At 45.2% G+C, this 27,811-nt stretch overlaps 1 protein-coding gene across 10 annotated transcripts in view; it reads left to right on the top strand.

Moving 5' to 3' along the window:
• Positions 1-2,466: 2,466 nt before the first annotated feature.
• LOC105684859 (homeobox protein cut) overlaps positions 2,467-27,811 on the top strand; it is a 97,400-nt gene continuing 72,055 nt past the window's right edge. For 7 of the 10 annotated variants that reach the window (XM_048650428.1, XM_020851669.2, XM_012398544.3 and 4 more), the window contains exons 1-2: positions 2,467-2,929; positions 8,271-10,185. In XM_048650428.1, the coding sequence (XP_048506385.1) occupies positions 10,078-10,185 (108 nt within the window). In that variant the 5' untranslated portion in view covers positions 2,467-2,929; positions 8,271-10,077. Of the gene's footprint in view, positions 2,930-8,264; positions 10,186-13,222; positions 13,642-27,811 lie in introns of those variants that run through there. The other 3 variants (XM_020851664.2, XM_048650426.1, XM_048650427.1) reach the window with 3 other exon arrangements.

Genomic DNA, 27,811 nt, shown 5'->3' with positions numbered 1-27,811 from the left:
GTTTGGCATTTACCGATCGTCGCGGGTATGGAATTCGGATGGAAAAAATTGTTGCATCCGCGTATCACGTAATAGTCACTATAGGTGAGTAGGAATCGCGGCCAAGCATAATCCTCCGCATCGCCTCGAATTCCGGGAATGTCCGTCGCTATCGCGCTTAATCGCCTATTCTTTCTATGAGTAGAACCGCACGGTGTTGGATGTCGCTCGTGTGGCGAAATACGAGCGTCTGAACATCCTGGCCTACATGGTACGGAGACATTAGACCGTATAGCTGTCGTAGATCATCAGTTATAAATCGCTTATGCGATACGTAAAGACGACACTGGTCCTCCTTATACGCAGCCAGAAAGAAATTAAATCGCATGGAGAATTTGAAAAAAAATTATCACAACTACGCCACTCGCGAAGCAGTTCGTCGCGATCGCGGATCGGCTTAATTATACAAGGTGTCCTACGGTACAGTTCGTCGTTACCTTTCGCAACTTCGATAATTAAATGTATACGCTGTAGATGGTAACACAAAATGAAATATCATACAACACACAACATGTGCGACGATTCCAAGTAAACGCAAAAGTATAATTTCCTTATTTGTTTATTTGCATATATATGTTTCCGATTCAGTCATTACACAACATATGTTTTCGAACAATACGATACTTGGTGCGAAAATAAGTCATCGGTCATTGAAAAATATCCAAAAATATCCCGCGATATTTCGTCGATAATCTTTCCTCGGCCTCGGTTTTGAAAAACAACATCTGCACCGGGTTATCCTAGTCCATACGAATCCCGCGATAGATGCGCGTAGCGCGGTACTTCTACGGTTGAGTAAGGAACACGAACGTTAAGTACAAAATATTCCGTTCGTTATACACGGAGAATATACATGAACGTGAGCCGCCCGCGCCGTAGTTGTTGCAGCAGCATCAGAGGTCCAGAAAGCAAGCTTTCGAATGTTGCGGCATGAGTGAAGTTTAGTTTCGAAAAACGCAAAGTTATGCGCCCGTTCGGCACGAGACCGAGAACGCGAGGGGTGGGGGGTTATCCTTGAGGGGGGGTGGGGGCGGCTCCTGCGCCTGCGAACACCCCCGCCGAGCGCATGTCCACTACCCCTCTCCGGTTACCCGACGATCCGCGTCTCCTGCACCCCGCCGCGCCAACCCCGTCCTCGTGCTTATACCTACCGCGTTCCTGACGTGCATCGTATGGAGAAATGCAGCCACTAGTTATGCTACGTATATGTATACATACGCATGTATATACCTATAGCATACATAAGACGAGGCGAAAGCTATTTGTATTCCGAGAGAATCAAATTCAGATGCCTACGATATTTCTTCAGTTTTTTTTTCTTCCCTTTTTCCCTTCGGGTTTTGTTCAGGTGAGCCGAAGTACGAGTGTTTCAGTCGGGACTTGATCTTCTTCAGACTCTGAGGAAGTTGATTTTTGGATGCGATTGCTGGAAGTTCGATAACATTCAGACGTGGGAACGAAAATCTATCGTTCCGCTTTCCTGATCGCAAATTCGCGTTAACTGAAGATTCGTCGAAGATGAAAATTTCCGAAAAACCATCGAATGCGATCTACTCGCCGTTGAAGGGAGAATAAAAAATGTCAATTACAACCATCCAAAAGAGAAAACGAACTCAATTTCCGAAGGGTAAAAAAAGTGCTCGGTTTGATCTCGAACGAATTTTTGTTGAGTCTTTTTTTATTAAAAACTTGACAAAAGACAGGATCATTCGCTTTGTACAAAAAATGAAACAAAAAAATTTGGAAATAAAAATTGTAAAATTTTGCTTCAGATGAACGGGCTCTTTAAAGAAGTATAAGCTAAGCACCATAAGATCCAACAACAAGGCTCTCGAACCCCTTCCCCTAATTCCCCTTTACAATATCAGCGTTCTCCTCCCCTCCGTCGATCCCGAGCCAAACCCTCAACACGAGTGAAATCGCCCCTTCTTATTTTCGATCACCCGTTGAAGTCACCGATACTTCCAATATCTTGTTCAGCATCCCTACCGCCGTACACGGTCTCGCTCTCCGCCCTCCGCCGTATTCCCAACGTTCCGAAGAGAGATAGCCTCGTCCGTACGTTCGTTGGTTGGTGGGGGTAGCCACCCCCGCGATGAACTACGTCTGTTGACTCCCCCAACCGAGTGGAGGCGCCACTGAACAGAGGCCTTCCTACCGTCCCTTGTACCTGGCTGAAAATATTATGTCCAACTTCGTCCAACGGATTGGTACTTTCACATAATTATATCGACGATATCGTCGTACAATCGTCGGCGAACTTCGCGCCTCTCGTCGAAGTTCGGATAAACTAATCCCTTCGATGAATCGCCAACTCGTATCGTTCGGCTGATAGAAAGGAAGAGGCGGTTATCGGAGAGACAATTATTTTTCCTAGAGGCAAATGCGTATCGGAGGGATGACAGAGAGGGCTGCAGAAGTGTGCGGCTCAGTTTAGTCTTGGCCAGAACACAGGCCTAGCCGCATCACCGTACTATGAATTGGTACGTGCTGCGCCGTTTTACGTGTAAATCGAATTCGCATAGATAAATTACCGTGTGAATTTAAAAAAGTAAGAGAAAGAAAAAAAAAACCGACGAAAAAAAAATTAACAACAAAAGCAAAGAAAGAAAGAAAGAAAGAAAGAAGAGAAATAGACAAAAAACTTAACCAACGACAACAATAATAGTAATTATTGAATAATTGTAAAAATTAATTGAAATTTTTTTTTTGCTCTTCACGACGAGTTCATCGCGTAACGTTTCGCGTACTCCGCTCAATCGGTATATCGTAGATATCAACTTGTGCGCGACTTCGTTGACGCTCCTCCTGCTCCTTCCGCTTTTGCTGTTGTTGCACCTATTTGCACGCACATACGCAGGCACATGATATTCAACCAGTGAATATACAGGTGATTGTTAAAACAACAGCCCTACGTATTGTGATTGTGTTTGTGATTATACGTGTTGCTTCATTTTTATATGGGGGAAAAAATATCCATACCGCCTACCCCCTCGAGATGTCATGCGTATGGTTTTACAAATATCGTGAGCTTTAAATTCAATTGAATGAAAAAAAAAAAAAAAAAAATTCAATTTGTGACTTAGTTTCTACAGATATTCTATTGTACGACAAAAGTGCGCTAGGCGATTGACAGAAAAGGTTCGTCGAATTAATTTTGAAGTTCGAAAAATGATTAAAAAAAAAAAAAAGAGAATTTCTCCGACACCGGGGAGGAAGAACGAAAAAAAAAAAATACTTTTACATCTTCTCCGTTCAATATTTTAGATCCGTTCGAACGATAATTATCGAAGCAAAAATTAGGGGGTGATGTAAAATAAATTTAGAAAAACGAAACGAAGACAAAAAAAAAAACTGAGAAAAGAGAAGAACTCGTACAAGTTGATTGATAGGACCATTCGTTTCGATCAACGATTATATGTAATTATGCGAATTATTATTCGTTAGTTTGTCGAACGTACGGTATAATGTGAAATTGATTACGTTTTTTACTTTTCATCTCTTTTTCTTTTTCGTTTTTTTTTTTTCAATTTTTTTCGCTTTTTTTCTAATATTTGTTTCTGATGCGGCGGCGGAAGTTCCAAAGTTCGAATAATTATTAATCGATGAGAGAACGAACGAACGTTGGCGATGAGGCGCTGTAATTACAATATCAGCTAATACCTAAATTTACGAATTTCGCACACGTGTGTCGAATCATGGCTATTTGAAAGTTAAAACGCACTCTGATAAAAACGTGACATATAGACGGGAATCTCGCGTTAGCTCCTTACATGCAGTACGTATACGAGTTATCTTATACCAGTAGGTCATCAAACTTATATATATATATATATGCAAGTTGAATACGAGTGCACGGCATCTGCATATAAGCTGATACTTTATATTATTATATAAACTTCTTAGCTGTCTTCCCAGCGGTGCGGTGCGGCAGCTTCGATGAGATCTTCTCACAGAACATGAGAATTATTTCGATATCACAAAACCCGCGAACTGCACCGCAACCGCCGCGATGCAATGAACCGACTAGGAATTATATTTCAATGATTAATAAAATCGTGCGTGTGCGTTCACCGAAAAAGAACAAATTGTTTTTGGTTTCAATTTTGCGTGTGTGTGCGTGTGTGTCTGTTTGTTTTGTTTTTTTTCTTCAATTTTTATTTCGTCACAATTAGTTTTGATCTTTCGCGCATCAATTATGAGTGTATTGTACATCCGCGACGAACGATGGGGGTGTCGGAGGATAAATTTCATTGAATTTTGGCGAATACACCGCAGGTTAAATAGATCTATATTTTATAGATAATACATGTAATTGACGCGTCTAGACGTTGAGTAAAATAATTATATTAGCTGTAGGTTCGTCATCGTGGATAATGTAAATAATTTAGTGAGTGTATATCTGACGTGTAATGTGCCCCGCTTATCCCGACCAGGCGAAGATTAATTAACGTAATCGCGATGTTTATTAAAATTGGTCATATTTCCTAGAAATTCGCGAATGTATTACATAAATATTAATGGCACGCGTATATCGTGTGCGTACGTTACACGTCCGTACATATTCGTAATTGTTAAAAACTGAAACTGACAATTACTCCTCCGAACTTAATCGCTACGATCGGATCGCGTTATTGTAAATTAACCGAATAAATAAATTACACCGACAGTCGGAGCCTCCGGGGCGTTCTACAGCTGCAACGGGCTTCGAATATTGACGGACGTATATTTCGCGTTATAAATATTTCGAGTCGCAAGTTTGTGATATCGAACATTCGCCAATATCCACCTTACATCACGCGTGATTCGCCGATCCGAACGGTCCGCGGTTCCATTTTATTCTGAGAAACTTTTTTTTCGTCTCTTTTTTCGGAAAGAAAACCACGCCGGACTTTCGTGCGCTCCACATCGCGACGTCCATGTACATTACCTGCGATTGTATTTGCGATAAAAGATATCCGGTGTAAAAATTCGCTTACGACAAAGTACAGCGACTCGAGTCGCGCGAGCTCATGGCTCATGGCTCATCTCGAATCCCGATGGCCATGGGAGAGGCTCGTGAACTTCGCGTCCGTGTGTCCGTCCGTTCGTCCGTCCGTCCGTCCGTTCGTCCATCCTCCGTTTGTCCGTCTTTCTGCAGTCCGTCTCTTTGCCCGACAGTCCGTTCATCCGCTGGTTGGTTATATTCTTCTCTTTTACCTACGTACATCCAGCCCTCCCTCGAGTCGCGATATATGTCTACACGCGGTTACAATAGCATGCGAACGCTGGCCTCATAGAACGTAAGGCTGCTAGTCGCGATCTTATCACGATACGATATTGAGCATCGTGAGATGCGTCAGATATGAATAAATTTTGCGAAATTCTCGAAAAATTGGCTCCAAAGAGACGACAGACGTTTTCGTCCACATGAGCTTTCATTCGGAGATTCATTCACATTCACTTTTTTTATTTTTACTGCTATACCCGTGCGGATAAATTTTGTGAAGATTGATACAGTGATCGCCTGAGTTATATCGCTAGATTGGCCGGACATAAGTTTTGGGCAAACACTTCCCGTTGAAGTGCACACAACGATATACGCATACATGTATGACGTCTATTCAGAATTCGGTACATGAATGAAACTGCGAGACTAAGAAATCGCCAATGGCTGACTCGAAATGAAGTGTAGCCGAGCCGGAATATTGACCATTTTTAGAATTAGAAATCACAAGTAGAAAACGTGATTCAAAAAAGCGCAAATTGCATAAAAAAAAAATAAGTAGCAATCTCAAAAACGTGACCCTAGACAAGAAATTCAAAAATATGTAATACTGTAGACGGGAACGGAGACGTTGAACTTGAGATCGAGTTGAATTAGAAATAATAGTAATTAATCGCTGATAAAACTATAGACGAATAAATTCCAATAATACGAAAAAACTAAGAAATTAGACGCATGTTCTGACGTCATTAAAGTTAGCTGTATACATAGATATGTCGAGTCGGAAAAAAAATAAGAAGCTCCCGTATAATAAGGATTGAAGCTGTATACATATGTATATTTCGGAAGTCGTTACAGAAGTACCCAAACAGTTCAGCTGTCCAATCGCCGTCGTCTCCGCAGTACGTCTCGAAGGGTTCTTATACACAACCGTAAGAAAGTCAAAATAATTTGAAAAAAAATTTTAAATACCGATCGTAAGTTAAAACGAAAGTCAGCCGTGGACACTCCCTCGGAACATTTTCATAATTTTACTGTCCCGTAAATTGAAGAAATGACCAAACACGTTGAGTGGTCGAACGACTTCATACACACGCGGTATACGTACACGGTATACAAATATTTATACGTACATCACACGCACACATCTCGAAAATTACCCGCGGCAGCATTATTTTTCACCTATAAATATCGTCGTTTGCCAATTATTCGCAATAATTTTGCGAATCTGTAAAACTGATCGAACTCTCCCCGTACAACGGCTACGGGTCATTGGGTACCCATCGGAAATTTCGAAGGATCCGATTTTCGACTTACGTCATTCGTGAGGACGGTTTCGAACGTTACCTCGGTGGCTGATCACAACGGCAGGTGACAGCTCGTGTTTGTGGTCATTGATAAGATCGTGTACAGTACAGTGCCAACTGCCTACATGTTTGCCGCTGCTGCATCGAAATAAAGTGACAGAATTATTTTCGGTATGCGTATAACACGTACGCGTGTAATGGAATATAAATATCGAGAGATAATATAAATTCGGCGTATCAAGATCTTATCGACGTGTGCATAATACATGAGTTAGGTACATAGCATCCTTCGTTCGACGATCAAACGAACGTATTCCAGAGGAAATAATGAAATGAGAAAAAATAAAAGTTTTAAATTAAGAAAAGAATGATAACTCTTCGCGTAATCGCAAACCGGCCGTGGCGAACGTATGTGTATGTACGTTTCTCAAATACATGCAGGCGCGATTAATTAGAACAGATAGTAAACCCGCAGCCGGGAGTTTTTCCCAAATTTATATAGAAAGGACACAAATTTCGACGAATATGAAATTCGTTTGTTCAAGATTTCTTGTATTTCACTATCGTTATGAAAATTTTATTTTTTTCGTTTCCTCTTCTTTAATTGTACCGCACGTATATCGATATCAGAACTCAGACTGCATATCGCGCAAAAATGCGAGGCGAGCAGAAGAGAATAAAAATAATATTTTTCGTGTAAACTTCTCTGCAAAGTTACATCAAGTTCAGCCCACCCCTGACGCGAGTATGTGCAGGGGAGTGTTTACGCAACTCGAAAGTACCGCTCTGTTATTCAAATCGCGGGTATAGTAACGCCAGCCGTTGACCATAAGTGTTAAGTGCAAGTTACAATAGTTAGTATCAGCAAGGAGTCACAGAAACACCAGTTGAGGAAACTTTCCTCACGTAATTTCAACCTTTTCTGTCAATTGACCTGCCCCGTCATCAGCTGCACGCACGTTTGTCGTCACTTTTTTCCCCCATTTTTCACAAAAATCATATCACCTGCGATTTCAAATCATTTTTTAATTTTTCTCTTGTCACGATGTGAAAAATTGAAAAGTATCGAAGTTCTGGTTTTTTCACACCTGAATCCAACCAAGTTTGGATCGTAACAGACGCGACAGTTGCCTCCGTGGGGGATGATCGTAAAATTTCTGGGCAAAAATGTAAAATAAAAACTCGTGTATCGTGCAGTCGAGTATACAAGACTGATTAAATTAGGAGACAAGTGTCGCGTCTCTGTTCAAAGGCACACATGTACATGTAGATAAACGATCGTTCGTCCGATGCTTCCTGCGTTACGTTCTCAATCATTTAACACCCTTGAATGGTCGAGAGATCGAAGGAGGAAGGATCGGCGGTCGTCTGACACCCGGTGATCGGGACGATCGGGGTTTGTTTCGGAGTACGGTGGGGTGGCAAAGGGTGAACAAGGGCGGTCGGGATCGGAAAATATGAGAAATCTGCCGCGGGACCACCTAGCCAGCCTCTCGTTCCTTCCTGACCCCCCACTTATCGGCGCGTCTCCCCACTCCTCGGCGTAGCCGCGGTAAGAGGCGTTTCCCACCCCTAGTGGGGATGAATGGGCGCCTCGTATTGGCCGTTCGAGGGGCTGGCTAACCCCCACCATACCGAATAAGCCCCGCCCATCCCCACTTCGCTCGCCGTCACTCCTCCAAGCCTCACATCGGATTTTCAGTAGCTCTTAGTTTCAGGTTAGGAGCCTGCTAGGACGGGTCTCTCTTGAAATCCGCTCGAACGTTCGTGAGACGCAGCAAACGTAACTGCATGACCAATAAATATATTGGCAAGTGACAACCGTCGTATTGAATAATATCAAACAAACGATAAGAAAACAAACAAAAAAAAAAAACTATAACGAATGCAAAGGACTATATGTATATATCTATATGTGTGGACACGTCCTATGATATGTTCAATGTGTGTGTGTGCAACGACCGATAATAACGATCAACCGATATCCGATATCAATATTATGCCGGAACCGTGATTGAAGGACACCCGACACATACTCAAAAAAATTCTGGAACGTCGGTCGATTCCGAAACGATCTACGTGGAATAATCATTGTGAAAACTTGTAAGAATTCTACACTTGCAATCAATTTAATCAAAACAAACGATTTTTGGTATCGCACCGATACCGCGTAATTACATTAATCAGTGCAGCGATTTAATTGGATATTGGTACCTACCAGTGCAGGATTAAAATTCAACACCGAGTTTTCGTTTCATTTTTTCTTTTTCTATTATTCGAAGAATTTTTGGGATTGAAAACTCGAACTGAATAATTTTCCATTCACCACCGCATCCGAGAAGAGAACGAAATTGATCGAAATAAAAGTGTTGAAAAGTGTCGATCGCGGTATTTTTGACCCGATCCTCTTCGAGCACAGTGACATAAATGGTACCGGGACTTTTCTATATTCGAAAAGTTTGTTCCGGTAAAACAATCCGTTCATCGAGCGTCAGCTGCTGGATGGATTGATTCTGATAATAGTGACACACAAGTACCTGTCAAACCGATCCCGAGAGTGATCACGATGTCTTAGCCGACAATCATCATCGAGTATCTAGTGCGCCAAACTTGGAAATAAGCATAAAAAATCATTATCAAAAAAAATTGATAAGAAAGAAAAGTAAATGATAAAATTCAAAAAATTACAAAAGACTTTACTTTTGGTGAAAGTGTAATGACCGATAATATAATCAACGTGATAACATTGGCATAGCCAAATAAATATCGTGCAGGTGTATCGATGATAAGAAATCGTCCGAGGATCCCACGAGAGTGTGAGAAACGCAATAATAATTGTGGTGCAACGGATTTAGTTGATAAACGGATAGATCGTGATGTCCTCACGTCGTCGGGAGTTTATCTGCATTAGCGTTACACGTGAACTGTGACCTCGATGCCGAGGTGACCTGTGTAGCTAGCCGTAGTAGTTTGAGGCGAAAAATTGTAAAAAACAAAACCAAGATAGAATAAAATTGACTTTTCAAAGTGGACTTTGACCGTGCGAATTGAAGGGATGGTGGTGAAATTGTCGCGTAAAAAGTGTAGTTTACGGTATACCGATTACATCGACGTCTCGCGGCTTTTGAAAGCCGGTGATTTCAGCTGAGTATACGGCAATCGTGAGAAAAGAAAGATCGAAAATTGAAAAAACGGCTACCGTGGTTCACTGCGGCCGGAGGTGGATATCGAGGTATCACGGAGCCGCTGAACAGCGGCAAATTGATCGCTGTTGACAGACAAATCGAAGGTGAACGGGAACGACGAGGTATTTTGGGCCCTGACGATAAGCTGCAATCCGTCAAAGTGGCTTCGTCGTTGGGCCTCCAGGGGCCTTCTGCGCCAATCGGGGCCCAATTGTTGGCTTCTGCAGGGGCTGAAGATGCCGCGCCAGCGACTGTCTATCACGCCAACCTCGTAGCTGGCAGCAATTCATCGGTAGCAGCAGCACTTCAGCAACCCCTCAACTCCGCGGCAATTGTCAACATGCAGGCCTCCGCGGAGGCCAATTCACTCGACCTACAGGCCATGCAGTCCATGGACTGGCTATTCAAGAAGGAAAAAATTTACCTTCTCGCACAGTTCTGGCAGCAGGTAAGGATTTTTTTTCTTTGCGAACGCACATTCGTCCCTTACTCGTGAACCGAGAGACTTCAATTCGCTTCGATCGCCGATACAAGCGAACCGAGGTGCGCGCTGCGGACCACGTGACGAACTCGCCTTCATTAATTTCCGCCCCGTACGGAACAAAATGGCGCAGTTTTTTTTTTTTTTTGCTCATTTCGTTGATATAACGCACAAGACGCGATCGAAGCGATGAAATTACGAGTCGAGATTCAGCACGTTGCTGCATCTGCGTCGCAACGTAGTGCACATGGGTACTTTACGCCGGTTAAAATACGAAATGGTGATAAAGCTGCGTTGATGCTTACTTCGCCGAGACTACGCAAAGTTGAACACCTAATTGACAGCTAAGTTATTACTGCGGTAATTACGACGTTGATTTCTCACACATTTTGGATCGGTGTATAGCGCTTTAACTCCCGAGTATGTGGGTGGCGTACGTACGTACGTACGTACGGTATATTGGAAATACTTCCCAACAGTCGTGCGGTTATGGCAAAGTGATTGATGTAATTTTCATGAAATATTATCAGCTCGGTCCGACAGCCCACCACCTTACCCGACAGATTTTGCCAAAGATTCCGTAACCGCAAACGCAAACTGCAGCGTGGCACGGGTTGTGCCGCTATCTGCCCGTAGACTTCCTGTCAAATTTTCCTGCTATACTTCGGCAACGGTTTGAGCTAATCAAATGTTGGAGGAAAATCTCACAGCGCATTCCGGTAAAGTCGCGCAACCTGCGGCACGTGCTCGTTCGACACTACTTAATAAGGAGAGGAGAAAATAAAAAAACATGTACAAAATAGCGTTGTCTAGTTGGTACTTAGCAATTCGATAATGAGGTGCATAAAGGTTTACGGTATAAGCGATATAGAGTCGTTTACGTATTATTATGTACTCGAATGATTAACTCGAGACACGCGGCGAACATGTAGTTATAGGTAATAATAACACCGAGAGCATGTGTTTGCCGGCGTTTAGTTATGGTCACTTAATGATATTATCACCCAAGTGTTGCCCGCGCGCGCTCAACGTTGCACTATATAACCGCCGTATGTATACATATATATATTCTGCACAACTATCGTCGGCTGGTGCAGCATAACGCACTCGAATCGCCGCTACACTCCAACCAATTGTAAGAGACAAACGCGAGTCTTTCTTTTTCCGATTGAAGTAAAATAAAAATTGACGAAACGAGGAAACTTGCGCAGCCGGTGAAATTCAGCTGTTTTGCGTGGTTCGGGGAGTGAGCGTTGCGCGAGACGTCGTCTCCGCCGAATCTCAACCTGTAGAAACGGTAGCTGGCTGGTGCAGCGGGAGCGATCGTAGCGTGTACAAGCGAACGTGCGTCTGGTCTGGTTCGTCGTTCGGCAAACTGTCATCAAACAGTAAACGTTTCCCCTTTAACAAAGTAGTCCAATTAGTTTCTGGAATTAATTTATTCAACTCGCCCGGGTAACTCCCGAACAACTGGATGGAAGCTCTCGTAGCGAGCGAATTGTCGCCGTAGATATCGCTATGCGGTCCTCCTTCTCTTCTTCTTCTTCGTCCCGTTCTCCTGGACCTCCTCCACTTTCCTTTCACTTCTCATAGGCATCGGTACCGTATCGTGTAGTATATAGGCCCTTTGATGGTACCGCCGCGTTTCGACGTTGACGACGACGACGAGATTCTTTTATCGTAAACCGACATCTGCATATCCCCGACGAACCGCCCCCGCTCCCGTCGTTGTCGCCCGCTGCACCGTTTCGGTTCGTTTTACTTCTTCAACGACTTATAATACATATTGAACGAATCACGACTGTACTCGCGTCGAGTTCACCTCATGTGCGGAGCCACGGAAAAAAAAAAAAAACGAGGTACGGGTGTACGAGAGTTTATAAATATTGTGACACGGGGCCGAACGACGTATGCGAGATTCTTGGAAACGTTGAGATAAATAAAATACATCGGGGGAGAAAACGGAAAAATTGAAAAAAAAAAAAAAAAAACGAATCATCGCGACGAAAAGTCACGAGAGAACTAATTTACTATCTTTCTTAATTTTTGATTCTCTTTTTTTTTCTTTTCACATATTTTTGGCAGCGCATATATTTCTGCATACTCGAGTAACGTAGCGATGATGTGCACGCGCCGCGCGAAAGTGCAATGCTCTTTGTATCCCCTGACTAAAGCTCACGCGCATCTCGCTTATGTACTTTGGTATATTTATGTATGTGTATCCTGTATAAAATACCGTATATTATACCCGGCTCGATTCGTCAGTGAGAAAAACATCATAAGTCTGTCTGGGCTTTCGTTGCGACTTTTGCTTATCTACGCATTGATTTAAAGCCTCCCCTACCTCCCGCCCATTGTAAGATATCGTGATTTGTCAAAGCGAGGACATACGTCAGTACAACAATTACTCTGATAACCTACTTATATAATAATTCTACAATCGGTTTCGCTTGTGATTCTTACACAACTTTCATTAATCGTCGGCGGACCTGAAATTCCGAACTCTGACTCGGTTTTCCAACGTTGTTCGACGTGGCATCTTCGATACCACCTATGCGGTTCGGTTTATTTTTACGCTCGAAAATTAGCGAGCAATAACGTACGCGAGAAAGAAGATATCCCGTAAACAATTTCGAATGGACAAAACTTTCGCCACCCCGAAACGGGGGCGGGGGCGGGAACGGTTCCCGAAATTCCCGTACGGCGGCAGCATCGTCCACAAACCAAACTCTGACTCACGCGTCCCGCACGCAGCTAGAGCGCGCGCCGACTCTCGAAGCATTCACAAACTCCGAAACTCTCGTGCCCACGGATTTTCGTGATCATCCTAAGAATATCAACTATGCGGACAACCGTCTCCTAGGATCTCCCTCTCTCTCTTTCTCTTTCTCTGGCTTTTTCTCTCTTTGGCTTCCCGCTTTTTCTGCTAAATGAGCTTCATACGGGTCTCATCGGCGATCGGAGATATCCGAGCGCATCGATGTATCCCGTAGATATACGCGGTGGTTAGGCATGTTACAGTGGTCAGGAATAGCACGGGAGCTTATTTCAGTCGAACGTTTGATTTGGTTAGTCTAGCCCAGCCCGGTCTAGTCTATCTCTAGTCTGGTGGCGAGGTATGCCTGCGATGAGCTCAGCCTTTTCACGCGTACCTAAACAACGATTATGATTGTCGGGCGGGGGTGTTAGCGGAGATTTCGGTGCGTGAGTGCGACCGTGTGACCTTTGGGCCGCGTACGACTCTACTCGGAGGTCCTCGAGCGCTCTGAACTTTATCCGGGAGCAGCAGGAGCAGCAGCAGCGGCAGAAGCGGCAGAAGCGGCGGGCCAAGACTCGCAGGCAGACGATGATCGGATCGTGCTGCGGGCATCGGAGTCGCGACGTGTCCGACGGATGACTCGCCTCGTACTTCGTGGACCGCAGGTCTTTAGTTCTCCCGGTGCATCGGAGGATCCTCCTTCCTTTCTCTTTCTCTCGCCCAGATCTTTCCCTTTCTCGATCCATCCTTTCCCCGACTTCCTCCGCCCTTCTCTTCCTCCTTTCCATCGCCCCCCACCCTCCCCCCCGCCCTCTCTCTTTCGCTCAGCGCGGCGATTTGATTTACTGCTTTCCATTTTTTTTACGATCCTCATCCGCAACGGAGCTAGCTGCAGTTTACCCATATATCTATATACCTATATACCTATACGACCAGCTGCACATACCCGAGATATACGGACAGATGCTCGTCGCTTCTTCTGCGCAGAGTCTGTAAGCGCACGAGGTGGTTTTCAGGAATTTTTTTCGACAAACTTTCCTTCCTCGGTCTCCCTTTCGTTTGATTAGAATCCTGTGTGTTTACCTACGTATGTATAACCTTCTAATTTCAATACGTTATAAAAACCCCTATTAAGATTAGGCGAAAACGATCATCCGCCAGGATTAACGAACAAACTGGTATAACGTCCATTAATTTCCCCGCGCGTTATTTCTGAAGTAAGTGATTTGGCTGGTCGAACGACTCGCGACCTGCCGGTGCGGCTGCCGGGGCCAAACAGTGATTCACCCACACTCTAAAAATACCCTCTGTATAACTATATATACACCGCATACGTCGTTGTGACTGCCTAACGGACTCACGCGGTTACGAGTCACTCCATAGAATAAAGTATCGAAATCGACCGACCCTCCCTCGCACACACCCAAACGTGTAGCGTACCACCGCACGAGACTCGGTAATCGAAGCTACGGAATCGCATCTACGATTTCGAAAAGATCCGACCTTCGCTTCTCAAATCCCTGCCGTCGTTCGAATTCCTTTTCGACTCTCGTTGCTTTCCTTAACTTTTTTTGTTTGTTTTCCAACGCCTAAAGAAAAACGTCGCCGTCGCGGCGAAGCGCGGTCTCGTCGTTAAAGTCGTCGCGGTCGGATCTCGAGCAACAGATGCGTCAGGCACGCGAAGCACGCTTGGCCCGGTAGGCTGCCGCGGGTCATGACCCTCGACCCCCCCGAACCTGCCCTCTGGCACCGCTCGGGGATGCCTCCGATCTACTAATGACGATTTGCAGCGAAGCTCAACGGGCCGTAGGCTTATTTTGCACCGACGTCGCGTCCAACGTCGCTGCAGTACGGGATGTGTGCGTACCGGCTCTTGTATCCTTGTACGTCGCGTATCTTTTGATACGCGATAATTGCGCGCGACGTGAAAAACGCAACGCGTCAATTGATCGTTCCCATTCGACGACGACGCGTTGGGAGGCGACGTTTCCGCGGCCCCGTGGCCTGCGCATAATTCCCTAGCACCTCGAGCGAGTCACATCGATGCCTCTGCAATAAACGACGGAGTAGTTGAAAATGGGCTGTTAACCGTAGTTAAATAAACTTTTGGTTAACGTCGGGGAACACTATAGAGTTGTTTCGGAGCTCGCGAGTCGAAGATTTACGGGTACCGATCACTCTACCAGCGGCAAGAGCGCGTCCGTCCAACCGACTTACTGTACGAGGTTCAAGTGGCGCACGGGCCGATGGCAATACGCACACGTAGTAACGCGTACGGTGGTTTACGGTCACGTCGATTTATTCGCTCCGTACACCTCTAATAATAAACGACACTTTTATGACAAGTAGCCAGAAATCCGTTGGGTCGCTTTATTAGAAACTTGAAATATTTTTTCTCCTTTATATTTCTCGTATTTTTTTTTTTTCTTTCTTTCATTTCTTTCTTCAATAAACGCGTTTATAAATTATCTACGTCCTGCTCCACGGGGGAAAGTCTATAAGAGGGAATCGCGGTTTTGAGAACTTTGTATATACGTACGAGCGAGACACACTTCGAAACTCTGCAGTGTTTCTGATATCGCGCGTACAAGAGATAAATGAACAATATAATTATGTACTCGCGTGTACGGAAAAACGTACTGCACGGTGTGTAGAAGTGACGTTGCGGTACATATACAAAATCGTTTATATAGATCAATTCGAAGTCGTTGGTTAGCGAGTGGCGACGCAAGTGCTAATTCAAAATACCGGTATAGCTTACAGATACAACTACGCACCGCGTGTATATATATATATATATATGTAATGGTAGTAACATTTTATAAAATGCGGTAAATCTTTCGTTAGAATTAATGCAGAAGCGATTATACATATTGTTTTGTAGTTGAATGCCGTTAGCTCGTTAACCGCAATTAAAATCCGAAAACCGAAGAGGCCGCCGCAACGATTGATAAGTACAGGAAGTATACTGCCGCCATGAACACCCAGTCTCCTCTGATAATAGATTTCCTCGGCAATATATAGATGACTATATACGCACATTAACATGCGTGGTACACACATAAAATCATAGTGTACTCCGTAATCGAGTGTCTGACTTCGAATATGCCTGGCTGCAGCTTTATGAAATTTAATTATTCGAAGGACAGTCTCGACGGAAATTTTTACGTCAGAGGCGCCCGAAGTTTCTCTCGCGATTCGCCACATTCGATAAATGATTTTCCGCCAATAATGATTTCGATTCGACTTCTACGCGTCCGGCGTGTACGAATCAATTGATCGGCCGTGCGTACGGGCGTGTATACGTCTGCGCGTTAAAATTTGACGATCGTGTAATAGCACGACGACCGCTGTACACCGCGAGCGGTGGTGAGATTCGACGGAAAATTATGGGCGATTCCATAATTCATCCAGACGTCGGAATCAAGAGCGAATGCGTGACGCTCTTCGCTGCACCGCCGTCCCGGCGACGCTGATCACTTTAATGGTCAACGCTGCTATTCGCCGCAGGTTGTACGAGCGAACGCCGCCGCTTCAATCCCCGTGTAAATCTAACCGGACGTGACGTCATTCGCGCCATTTGAACGATCCCGCTGTGCTGCCGTTTATGCGGCGGCACAGCTGCGTTATAGCCGAGCGATACCGGGGTAGCTGGTATATCGGAGGATGGCCCGACGAGCGATGTGGGTGAAACCGATTCCAGGGTTTATTCCGAATTTTTTCAACCACCGGCGATCGGTCGTGAGGTACGAAGCGCGTCGCGTCGCGCCGATACGATATCGGCCGGAGATCTGTAATTGTGCGTTTTTCGAGTCCGCGCAGGAGATAAACGTAAGACAACAGCTGAGTGTGTTATTCCTGCGGAGGCGTACCGGTACGTAGATTTTTAAATTGTATTTATTGGCTCCCAACGATTGAAAGTAATTGAATGAAGCGGTGGCTTATTTACGAACAGTTAGCCGTCGTCCCATCTATCCATTCATTCGTTTGTTCCTTCATTCATTCATCATTCACGAACGCAGCGGATAGCTTCTGGACGTATGGTAGTATAGTAGTAGTAAAAGGTCCATTCAATTGATCAGTGATTGTCTAAATTATAAGATTGCCATACAATGGCTCTCATCTCGGTCTATTGGGGTCCCTTCCACGGTTGCGTCATCACTTAAAACCTGAATTAAACCCTGAATTCATCTACCGCATAACTCCAGAACTCTGATTCTTACACGAACACCTCAAAACAAATCCCGACACCGACCCCCCCCCCCCCCTCCCCCTCTCTCCGCCACCCTTCCGCGTCCTCGACCGAATCCAATTCCGACCGGTAACTCGTAATATCATAATCCTCGTCACGCGGGAAAACAACTCCGAACAGCAAAACAGGTGGAGAGCTGTCCACCGCACATTAGAACGAAACTCGGTATACGTAACGCGGAGATGGGTGTACCGTAGATTTCGGGGCCTCGCGCCGGTCTAACGTAAGCTGCAAATGGTCCGGCAGAAACTGTGCGTTTGTAAAACCGGATTAGCTAATTACTGCACTTCCGAAATGGGATAACGGGGTCGAGGTATAGGGGCGTCTCGTGTCCGGGCTAACTAGTTCGACAATCGTCCTGTCGTCGGTGCACGGGGATCGCATAATCCCTCTGCCCACGTTGTTGCGACGTGGGTGGAATTTTCGCGGGAGGGGACGGGAGGGATGGATGCGACGGGTGAAGAGAGACACCGAATTAGTCGACGAGGTGCGAAAAGTTATTTTCCCCGTAACCGAATCAGCAGCAGTTCGTTTACAAACTCGCCTAATCTATTCAACCCACCCCGTATACGTGTACGTACGTAATAGTTTCTCTGTCCTCTATTATACGTATAACTACGCTGCACGCGAACGCGAATCGTCAGGTTTGTGAGCGCGAGTCGTACTCGCACACGACGCGATATACACACACACACACACACACACAGGCGGATCAACACCCATGCCCACCGACACTCGCGTCCCCGTCCCTTCAAAGCCTACTTCCGTTTAAGCTAATCGTAAGCCCGTCTAGAACACCGGACTTCTACATAGTTCACGCGTGTACGTGGAGGTATATACACGCGTATATGTATATGTATGTGTATACCTATACGCGTAAAGCTGCTGAACTAGGAAGCAACGACTAACTCGTCGACTCTACCCCCGACGTCAGCGACTCGTACCCCTGAACCAACGTGGTTGAAACGGAATCGGGAAATGACCCCTCGCTTATCGTCGAGAAATTGTCGAAATTTTTTTTTTTTTTCATTCTCTCATCTGACGAAATCTCGAGGGCGTCGGTTTTCCGTGAGTTCTTTCGACGTTACTCGCAACCGTAGTTTAACATCGAGAGACAATAGCGTGCGCCGTTGGACGCTCCGGGGGTATGGAGAGGAACACGACTGTACGACCAACCTTACCCGAGTAACGCACGGAGCCCATTGTAGATGAAAGCACGTGTCCGGGCACAGGTGCCTCATTGTTTTCTGACCCGTAACAGCCGTTGATCTTCCGCATTTACTGCAAATACAGCCTCGCCATTCATCGCCCCGGATAACGCGACGAGCCACCGCTGCCCTCCATACACACCGCACCGTGCCTCGACGGTTGTACACGTACACAGGTATGTACGTACGTACGTACGTACGTATCTATCCGCGGACTACTTTTCCTGGCATTTTTAGACAACGAAAATCGAACATATAAGTTTCGGAGGTCGGATCTCGCGACCGCTACGTACGCGGCGTATCTATAGAGCAATGGGTTTCGGTCGGTTCACACGCGTAGAGAAACGTGCTATGCATATGCTCGGAAGGCAAGTACAAAGGCTGATCCATAAAACATAAAACGCAAAAAATAAAGGAACCGATATATCAAGGCATGTGTGCGTCGCCGGGAAGGCATTCAGACTCGAAACCAGTTTACTCCGTATGTGGGGAGCGCGATTCCTTTTTCAATGGTACTGTGCCTGCCATCCAGTAACGCCGCTCGCTACGCTCTGTCATTTGCATAGATTTCAGTTTGTCGGTGTTGTGTTGATCTGCATATCGGGTGTCGTTAATATTAGCCGCCTATACCCGCATCTATATATCACACGCACACGTACGTATACCTGTATCTACCCTCGCCCTAAAACCCCCCCTCCTCTCTCTCTCTCCTCGTTTTCTTGCCCATATCCGTCCTCTTTGTAATAATATCCGCATAACCCAGCGTTTCGTATAACTATATCCACATCTACTTTCGATTGATCGAACTCCGATGGGTTCCTCGTTGGCGTTGACGTACACATTCGGCTGAAAATTCATCGTTCGCCACGTCGTTAATTCGTTAAATAAACTCCGCCTGGCTAGCTACGACTTTTTATTTCCATTTCCCATTTTCTTTGGGCTTACGCGATAATTGAGGGCTTCTTCGTTCGCGCTTCCGGTTTCCAGGATATCCGTCAAGATCCTCGCGTCAACCCCGCGAGCCTATGTAGGCAATCGCCTCGCCTTCCGTACACCACCAACGCGACGTCGATAGAAGTTGGAAGCTCGCGTGGTGCGTTGGTCGTGGTCCTTTGGACTTTTATGCGTTTCGGAAGTAGAAAAACAGAAGACCCGCGATCAGCCGTCGTTAAGATAACAGGGCGCATGCGTGAGGGGTGTTGTGAGGTCACCGACCGGAAGTAGGAAGTGGGGAGCGTACGTAAGTCCTTCGCGAGTCATTAAGGGCTTCTGCGTGTACCGCCGACTTTGATATATATGTACTGGTTCGAATTTTAAAAGTCAAGCATTTTTTCTGTAATCGTTGGAAAACAAATATCGAATCGCGCAATTCTTGGATTCTTTTCTTCTCGCGCTCGTTACACACGCGCGCTCATTGGTAGCGAATTAATAGGCGCGACGGTGAAAAGAAAAAAAAGAAAATAAATAAATAAAAATAAAAAGAAACTGAGCGTCGACCGACGAGTGCTGAATACGACGACGACGCGTCCGTACGCAGGGAGGGGGTGATGTGTGAACGGCGTTACTTAAGGTTCAACAACAGATATGGTATACAGTATTGAGGAAAGACAACGCGAGTGGGTGTACGGTAAGCGGAGCATACATAATTCGTCGATTCTAATTACGAAGAATTACAATTAGAAAGTGTCTTAATTGAAAGTATTTCACAAGGTTGCGAAACTGCTGCAGCACTAGAGCACTGGCTCATGGCTTGATTTAACGTAACAACTGGATTGTACTATATAGTTTTACTATAATTCGTCCTTTATGTAATTTAGATTCGCCACGTATACGTCTAGCCCGCAATGAGACCAGCCCGGAAAATCTTAAACTCGAGGTACACATCACTCGCGATCTTTGACAATTGAATATTTAATTGAATCGAGAGGAGAAGAATAATAATCTGTTATAAAATTCACATTTTTGAGTCATCTACGGTTGATCGGTCCTTCGAACAGCCCCCGCGCACCAGTTGCAACTCTATTTTTCACGGGTGTAATAAGGTGAGAAGAAGGGAAGACTATATCCGATGACTCGAATAAATTCTCTCCGTTCGGCATCCCTTCTTCAAACAGAGGTGGAATACCCAAGTGAATATCCCGCGCGTATACTTTGGACGGTTCTCCGTGTGTATCCAGTTCGTGTCGAGGTCTATAGAGCTTGGGCAAAGACGACACGATTTTTCGCAATTTTTACCCTCTCCGATTTGTTCGGTTGAACGCGCCCGGTTGAGGGGGACCGACCGTTTCCTTACCAATTCGAGGGTGAATATTGATGGAGTTTGGGGTAGTAAGTCTATGTAAAACCGATAATCCCGAAGCGTCTTTATGGTGTTAAATTGATACTACGAATCCACCCACTTAAATAAGCCGTCGTACACCTAACGCGTTACACGGATACGTACAGACGTAATACCTGCGGTGCGAATTATGATCGGCGGGTTTTTTTTGTTTTTTTTTTTTTTTTTTTTCACACCGATCGACCGCACTCGCTCCAAAACCGGTACAAAGATCCATTTTTCATGGGAATATCACACCTCACGCGGTGGACATTTCCTTTCTCTCTCCTCTCTTTTTCAATGTTTGTGTTTTTTTTGGTTCGGTACTCGAGCGAATTAAATAACAACCTCCGAACGCCGATATATCGAAGCCGTTAATTAAAAGCCGCCGACGTCTATTATTCTTTTCGCCCTACCCCGGAAATATATTAACGACCAATATCTGTCAAACTCTCTCATTTATAGATCGCTGTGCGTTGTTATACCTACGCGGATAGCCTGCGCCTCTCTTACGTACGACGTTTCCCAATCGCTCTCCGTGTTTACAAGAACCACTGAAATAATACAAGCGCACTATGATACGTCCGCTGCGGACCTTCTCGTCGCCGATACGCGACGCGCTTTTATTTTCTCTCGGATATATCGGCGCGGGCTGCGGCGAGACGTTTTTATGTATAGAGGACGCGCGGTGTGATCTAGAATTATAGTGTCAGAGAATACGTATATAGAGCCGCGAGTCTAAAAAGTTCGTTTTCCCCCTAATCCCTGGGAGATTAACGTCGGAGAAGCTGTACCGCGGCCGACGATCCACGTCTGTGTCGCGTACGCAGCCCTTAGCGGAATCGCGCACTTCCCCCGAGTGTTTCCATGACCTTCGGTGTGCAGCGGCGGTGACGTCGCACCCGACAAATTAGCGTTTCGACGCGAAACTTTCCCTACGTAATAATTACCCGTCTTGCGCGTGCGGATATACACAGATGCGATGTATACAGGCACTACTGTAGGTAGGAGGTACACGTGGCAAAGGTGCAGCGCACGATAATCAACACCTGTTCCCGGCACAAAATCTGAACTCGGGTGAAACAAACTTTGGAATCGGGAGGTGCGCGGGAAACCGATCGAAACAAACGGAATTGTTATCGAACAAATAATTCTATTGGCGAATCGATAATAGTCGGGCGATAACGAAGTTCCCGCACCGCTGTTACCAGATTATATTACGATGCGGCCTGAATAGAATTTGGCTAATTGTTGCAAAGCTCCGTATTGCATTGATCCAACTTCACGCGGTACTTGACCCTCCCCATCGCGCGGCCGTAATTACTCGATACTCTAACGGATTTGTTTGAGAACGAATTTCGATTTCTGAATATTTCGATGACGTTTACATGAACGTTGGATATCGCAGATACGAATTCCCTGCATCTAATCATATCGTTCGACGATGCGACACGTTTCAAGCCCTTTTACTGAAGCCGTATCCCTACGCGTACAGCTATAATTGCGAGAATCACGTGTTTACCTTCGACAAAAGTAGAGCAGAAGCGAGCCCTTGGGGGGGTTTGTTTACGACCCCGCGCAATGCGCAACACGCTCTACAGTGCATGCGTAGGTTAAACTGCACACACGACGTACTCACGCACACGTACGTACTTTACGCATGACACCGGCTCATACGCGTCGTTACACCTATATACTCATCCCTATACATATCAAGCACGCATGTGTATACATATACGATGGCTGTGTACTTATACCTATGTATATTCGCTTGTTGGCCCTGGCCCTGGAGTCACGCGTGAAAAAACAAAAAAGTTCACTCTTTGAGCACGCAGGTTTTTTTTTTCTGCCCCGAAAGAAATCGGTTCTCAGATACGTAACCGTCGGGGTCACCGGCGGGTTGATTTGGCACGGAATGACCCGTACCACGCGCTTACGTACACGCAGTTCGTATCAAGCTGGCATGCCGCTTATTGTTAAACATATGAAATTAAATTGCATTCCTCTGTTGCAACGAGAGTATAACGAGTACAGCGTAGTACGCACCAAGAGAGCGAGATGGAAACGGCGTGCACCACCACGTGGCGCTACATCCGCCGCCCTCCCGCCCTCATTCCATCCTAGCGAATATCTCGTTCCCCGTCACGCTCTGCACCCTTCCGAGGATTTCACTTGAGCTTTTACTCTCCCAGGGCTTACGCATACGGCGCGGCGCGGCGCGGCGGACCTACCGAGCTACCGAACTCTGCCGCTCGTTCATTTGTTTGTTACTTCTTTCTTTTTTTTTTTTCTATTTTTCTAATCCCCAGCTATCGGGAGATGATCCTACAGAGATTTTTAACTGCAGTGGGAATCGAGATGAAACGGAAATAGATGATAAATTTATTCGGAATACTCTTTGACTCTTCGAGAAAAAATCGCCGGTGAAAAATTGAGCATCACTTTATTAGGCGTCGCTCTGTCATCCCGTATTCCCTGGTACCCATGGGAACATGTGCGTCATTCGATCATCTCCGCGCCATTGACAAATCTCCGAATCGTTTCTTTTTCGTTTTTGAGTTTCACTACGTGTGCCTTGTATACACCCGAACGAGAAGGATGTGTAACCATTGCGAAAGGAGCTTCGCCGGGCCGGTTAGTCGGGAATATAATGAATGCCCGCCGAAGAAACACGAGCACCCCAATTACAGGACTACAACGCGCGTCGCAGCTATTTAAGCGCCCTGTCGCGTCGTCGGCTTACGGGGTGCATGCGACGTGTATACCTGTGCGTAAAACTCGCATACGTTGTAACGTTGCCTTTAACGCTAAGGAACGTGTACCTACGCCAAAGTCCGCCATTGACGTCGAAACTCTATTGGAAAATACAAAATGGCCGTATTTACAAGCGAGTCCTCGGCGTTCGCGAGTATTATTACATATTCACGAGTGTGCGAGATTGCATTTCGTTATAATTTATGGACAGCATTCGTTCATCGATCACATTCGTCGGCGTTCCACACTCGACTGTTGTCCACGCGCATTATCACCTACGTCTACCTACCGGTCCAAGTATTCACCGATCTCTGCTTAATATAGTATACACACCGTAATACGACGCGTTTTTATATACCGCATATTTCTACTACTCGTATATATGCGTGGGTACACTACAGCGTTATTCAATTCCCGCGCCATATATACGTGATTAATTTGAATTTAATCGTTTCTCACCTCGTTCTTAACTTCCGGTCTACGTGAACCGCTCCGCTGCAGCGGCTCACATACACATATATCATAGATGAACTCCACCTCGCACGTCGCTCTTGTATACCCTGCCGCGTGTAATTATACAACCTCAGTTTTACACCCATCGCGCGCCCATGTAGCGTCGAACGAAAAAAAAAAACTTTTTCGATCGCTAGGAAATATACCGATTTCAACGCACGTTTCACCATTTTTTTTTTTTCTTTTCATTTCATAAGTATATAACGCCGCTACCTATCGCGTATAATATACCTGCGTCCAGTGCGCTCACGCGTGAATCCTCCTCCGACCTCCGGTCAGTACGGTACACAAGTAGATTATACCTACGGGCTGTTCATGACTTACCTTCTCTTTTCTTCGACTGTTACAACTACGTATGGGTATTTTAATCACGCTTCGACTCTGCAGCAGCCGACTTATAAGGTATTCGCACCAACGGAGTACCTGTAATATGCAGATGTGCGTTACACGTACCGCGTAAAATACTCGCGTATACGTTTGTGCGTACGTTAAATGAGAGTAAAATTGTGTCGGCGGGTGTTGGCTGCTGGAATATCTTAGCGAGTTATTAAATATTTATCTACATGTACCCTAGCTAAACTCGAGGTTTTAACGCGTCCTCTGTAATACACTACGAGGTATAATATAACCCTGTGGTCGTTCCTGCATCGTCCGTCCGTCAGTCCGTCCGTCCGTCCGTCCGTTTGTCTTTCTTTCGATCTGTCTGTCTGTCCGTCGCGCGTCGTTTGGTTGGTCCGCTTGAGTCTGGTTGATGTCGTTTTAAACGGTCTTCCAAACTACGTCTTCAAGGTTGTCGGCGTCGTTTTCAAGGAGCTCTATACGTGAACCCTAGGTATATAGGTATACAGCCTATGCACCAATCATCTCATGTGACCACATGTATGTACGTTATATACACGTATCATACGCCGACCCACTCGGTGGTATGTATACGCGTACGTATATATGTATATATATTTAAATACATATCGCTGTCCGGTTATAGTATATCCATCCATCTATTTATATATACACGTATTATATGTATAGTATACCGCGAGAGATGCAGGAGACTGACTTGCAGCGGTGCGGCACATCTGCGTTTAATTTGCATTTTCCAATTTATCTCAATTTATTCTCTTTATGCTTATTCTCACCCGGGACAAATGAAACTCGATTCTTGTCTCTCAACGACCGAGATGGTATTCGTTGGTTGACTCGCGATAGTTCGCGCTATACGGTGTAGAGCTGAGAAGGTGCACTCCCATCTTGACTTGCATCGCGTATAATGCACTGTGGTACATACATATATGTACGTACATAATACGTTCGCTGATATTGCACTTCCATACTTCCATGTATACGTATGGTTCTCAACGTCACGAGCAAACGTTGAGCCTGTGTCGTGCATTTTTATTCAATTATACATTTTCCGAAATTTGAAAGAAAAAAAAACTAACTTTGGTACATCAAATTTTGAGTATTGAGTCATAGTTTGGTACTATAGGTGAGTTTTCGTGTATTACAGGTATTTGATAATCGTTCATTTTACGCAACGATGTTACAAGGCATATATCTATACGTTCTTTTACTTATGCAGTAGATGAAATAATGATTAATGCGGTTATAGTATATCGTGTGATCGGTGTGAAATTAGTATGTATGTACCGTACATGCAATGTAAGTATATTTTTTAAGGTATACGAACAATTGACAATTACACGTCTCTCGTACCGCGCATCAGCGGTCACGATACAAAGCTGTACGACACGGATTTTACGTAATTTTATTAAACAGCTTTTCCGGCAATTTGGACTTTTTTTTTTCTCTCTTTCTCTCTCTCTCTTCTTTCGGTATATTACAAATCGTGACTATCAAATCTATGGGAATACACATGCACAGTGTTCACAGTCCTTTGTATACTCATTAAACATACCCAGGTGACCGAAAATTTCATTCTTAATTCGAATGAAAATTGACTGCAGAATTAAGTTGTCTCGTAAAATATATTGATGACAATTTGTGGCGGGGCAAACCTCGCGATGCGAAATCTAATGAACATTAGGCGGTACACCGCACGCGAGAAAGGTTCGCGCTACGCGATGTACCAATAGATGGCACGTTCGAATCTCAACCGAACAATGAATAAAGTTCGCGATACAGTTGTAGCGATTTTTCATAAAACGAGAGCACGGCGAGGTGAAACGAATCGCGATAATTATATGTGCACTGGGTATGTATATATATTCGTACGGCGAGTAAAACGCGTACCATCACCCTGAATAAAAATCACACGCAATCTGTTCTTATAATTAGCATATTTGTTACATATGTACGTAATATCGTATTCACTTATACACGCCGGCGTACACTCGCATTATCGGCATCGTGTGGAACCGAACGATAGACACGCACACTCTTACGCTCGCGGAATAAAAAAAGAGAGAGATGGTCGCGGGTACGACGTACCGCAAATATAGACGAACGTACGTACGTTACATACCTACATTCGTACGTATATCTCCGCTATATCCTAAGGTACATAACGTATACATAGGCGACGAGGAGTGGGCGTGGTCCAAAAAAGGGGGCGGGGCTTCGCGATAGTTATCCCCTCCCCCTTTGAGATCGCGCGAGCATCGAACTCAGGACCCCCGGAGTACGTACGAGAGCGAGGGAGCCAACAAACCTCACGTCGGAGTCGAGTCCTTTTCTTACCGCACCGCTACACTTGTACCGTGCAACGTATCTTTATTATATATATATATATATATATACACAACCTCGTATTGCTCTTCGTACGATAAACCGAGATGAAACTACCTACCGTTCTTTGTTGGTTTTCTCGTACACGACGCCGCTGCACCAGCACCACCAACGACTCGAGGTACTGAACCCGAAGCTGGCGTGCACGTATATCTCGGGGATTTTCGTTATCCCCCGTTCATTTTTTGATAGTCTCACGCGGCTTCGTGTGTTGGCGCGATTATACATCGTATACATATTTCCGTGTGGACGTTCGACGTGCGGCTTATATACATCACGTATCGCACATTTACGTTCACTTGTATATATATACCTACACCTCGCTATTGGTACGAATACCGCAGCCAACCGAGTTGGACGATGGGTAGAGACCTCGCGAGCCACCTACGATTACGTTCGTATCGGTGAGGGAACTCGCGACACGGGGTGGGGGTAAGAAGGTGACCAATCATATCCTCGGATTTTATCTCGACAAGTCGTCGTCTATGTATACTCAACGCTCTTTTATCCTTATATTCTCTGACTCGAGGTATAACACCGATGGTGAAACCGATGCAGACATTCCTACGCCCTCTCTGCACATGTTCTCTTTTCAATTGCGAACGATTGTTGCATCCACACGTACGTACGCACGATATGAATGAGCGACGCTGGTCATTTCAATTGTTGCGCACCGTGGTGGGTGAAATAAAGTTGAGAGAGATGGAAGATTGTTCCATGCGTACACGTCGTATGTATGTACACACCCACCAGTTATGGTATTAGGTGTGCGATCTTAGGATCGCGTTATTTGAGGCACGAGTGAGGAGCAGATGTGTAATAGGCACATTAATCGAGACGAAGCAAACGTGTTCCGATTCATTTGCTTTCTTATTTTCCATTTTCCATTTTTTTTTTTTTTTTTTTTTATTATTCTATAACCTGTCGCCACTGCACGCGATATCCATGTACACACTTCTTTGTATTCGCGTAGAGCGTATCTGCTCTCGACGCCGCAGATGCCGTCGACGGTTCTCCTCCGTTGCGCCGCTCTGAAAACGCTCTTA

This window comes from Athalia rosae, chromosome 2 (assembly GCF_917208135.1).
Source record: "Athalia rosae chromosome 2, iyAthRosa1.1, whole genome shotgun sequence".
Classification (NCBI taxonomy): domain Eukaryota; kingdom Metazoa; phylum Arthropoda; class Insecta; order Hymenoptera; family Athaliidae; genus Athalia; species Athalia rosae.
The sequence above is the reverse complement of the archived record's forward strand: the minus strand, read 5'-3'. Positions and strand labels throughout refer to the sequence as shown.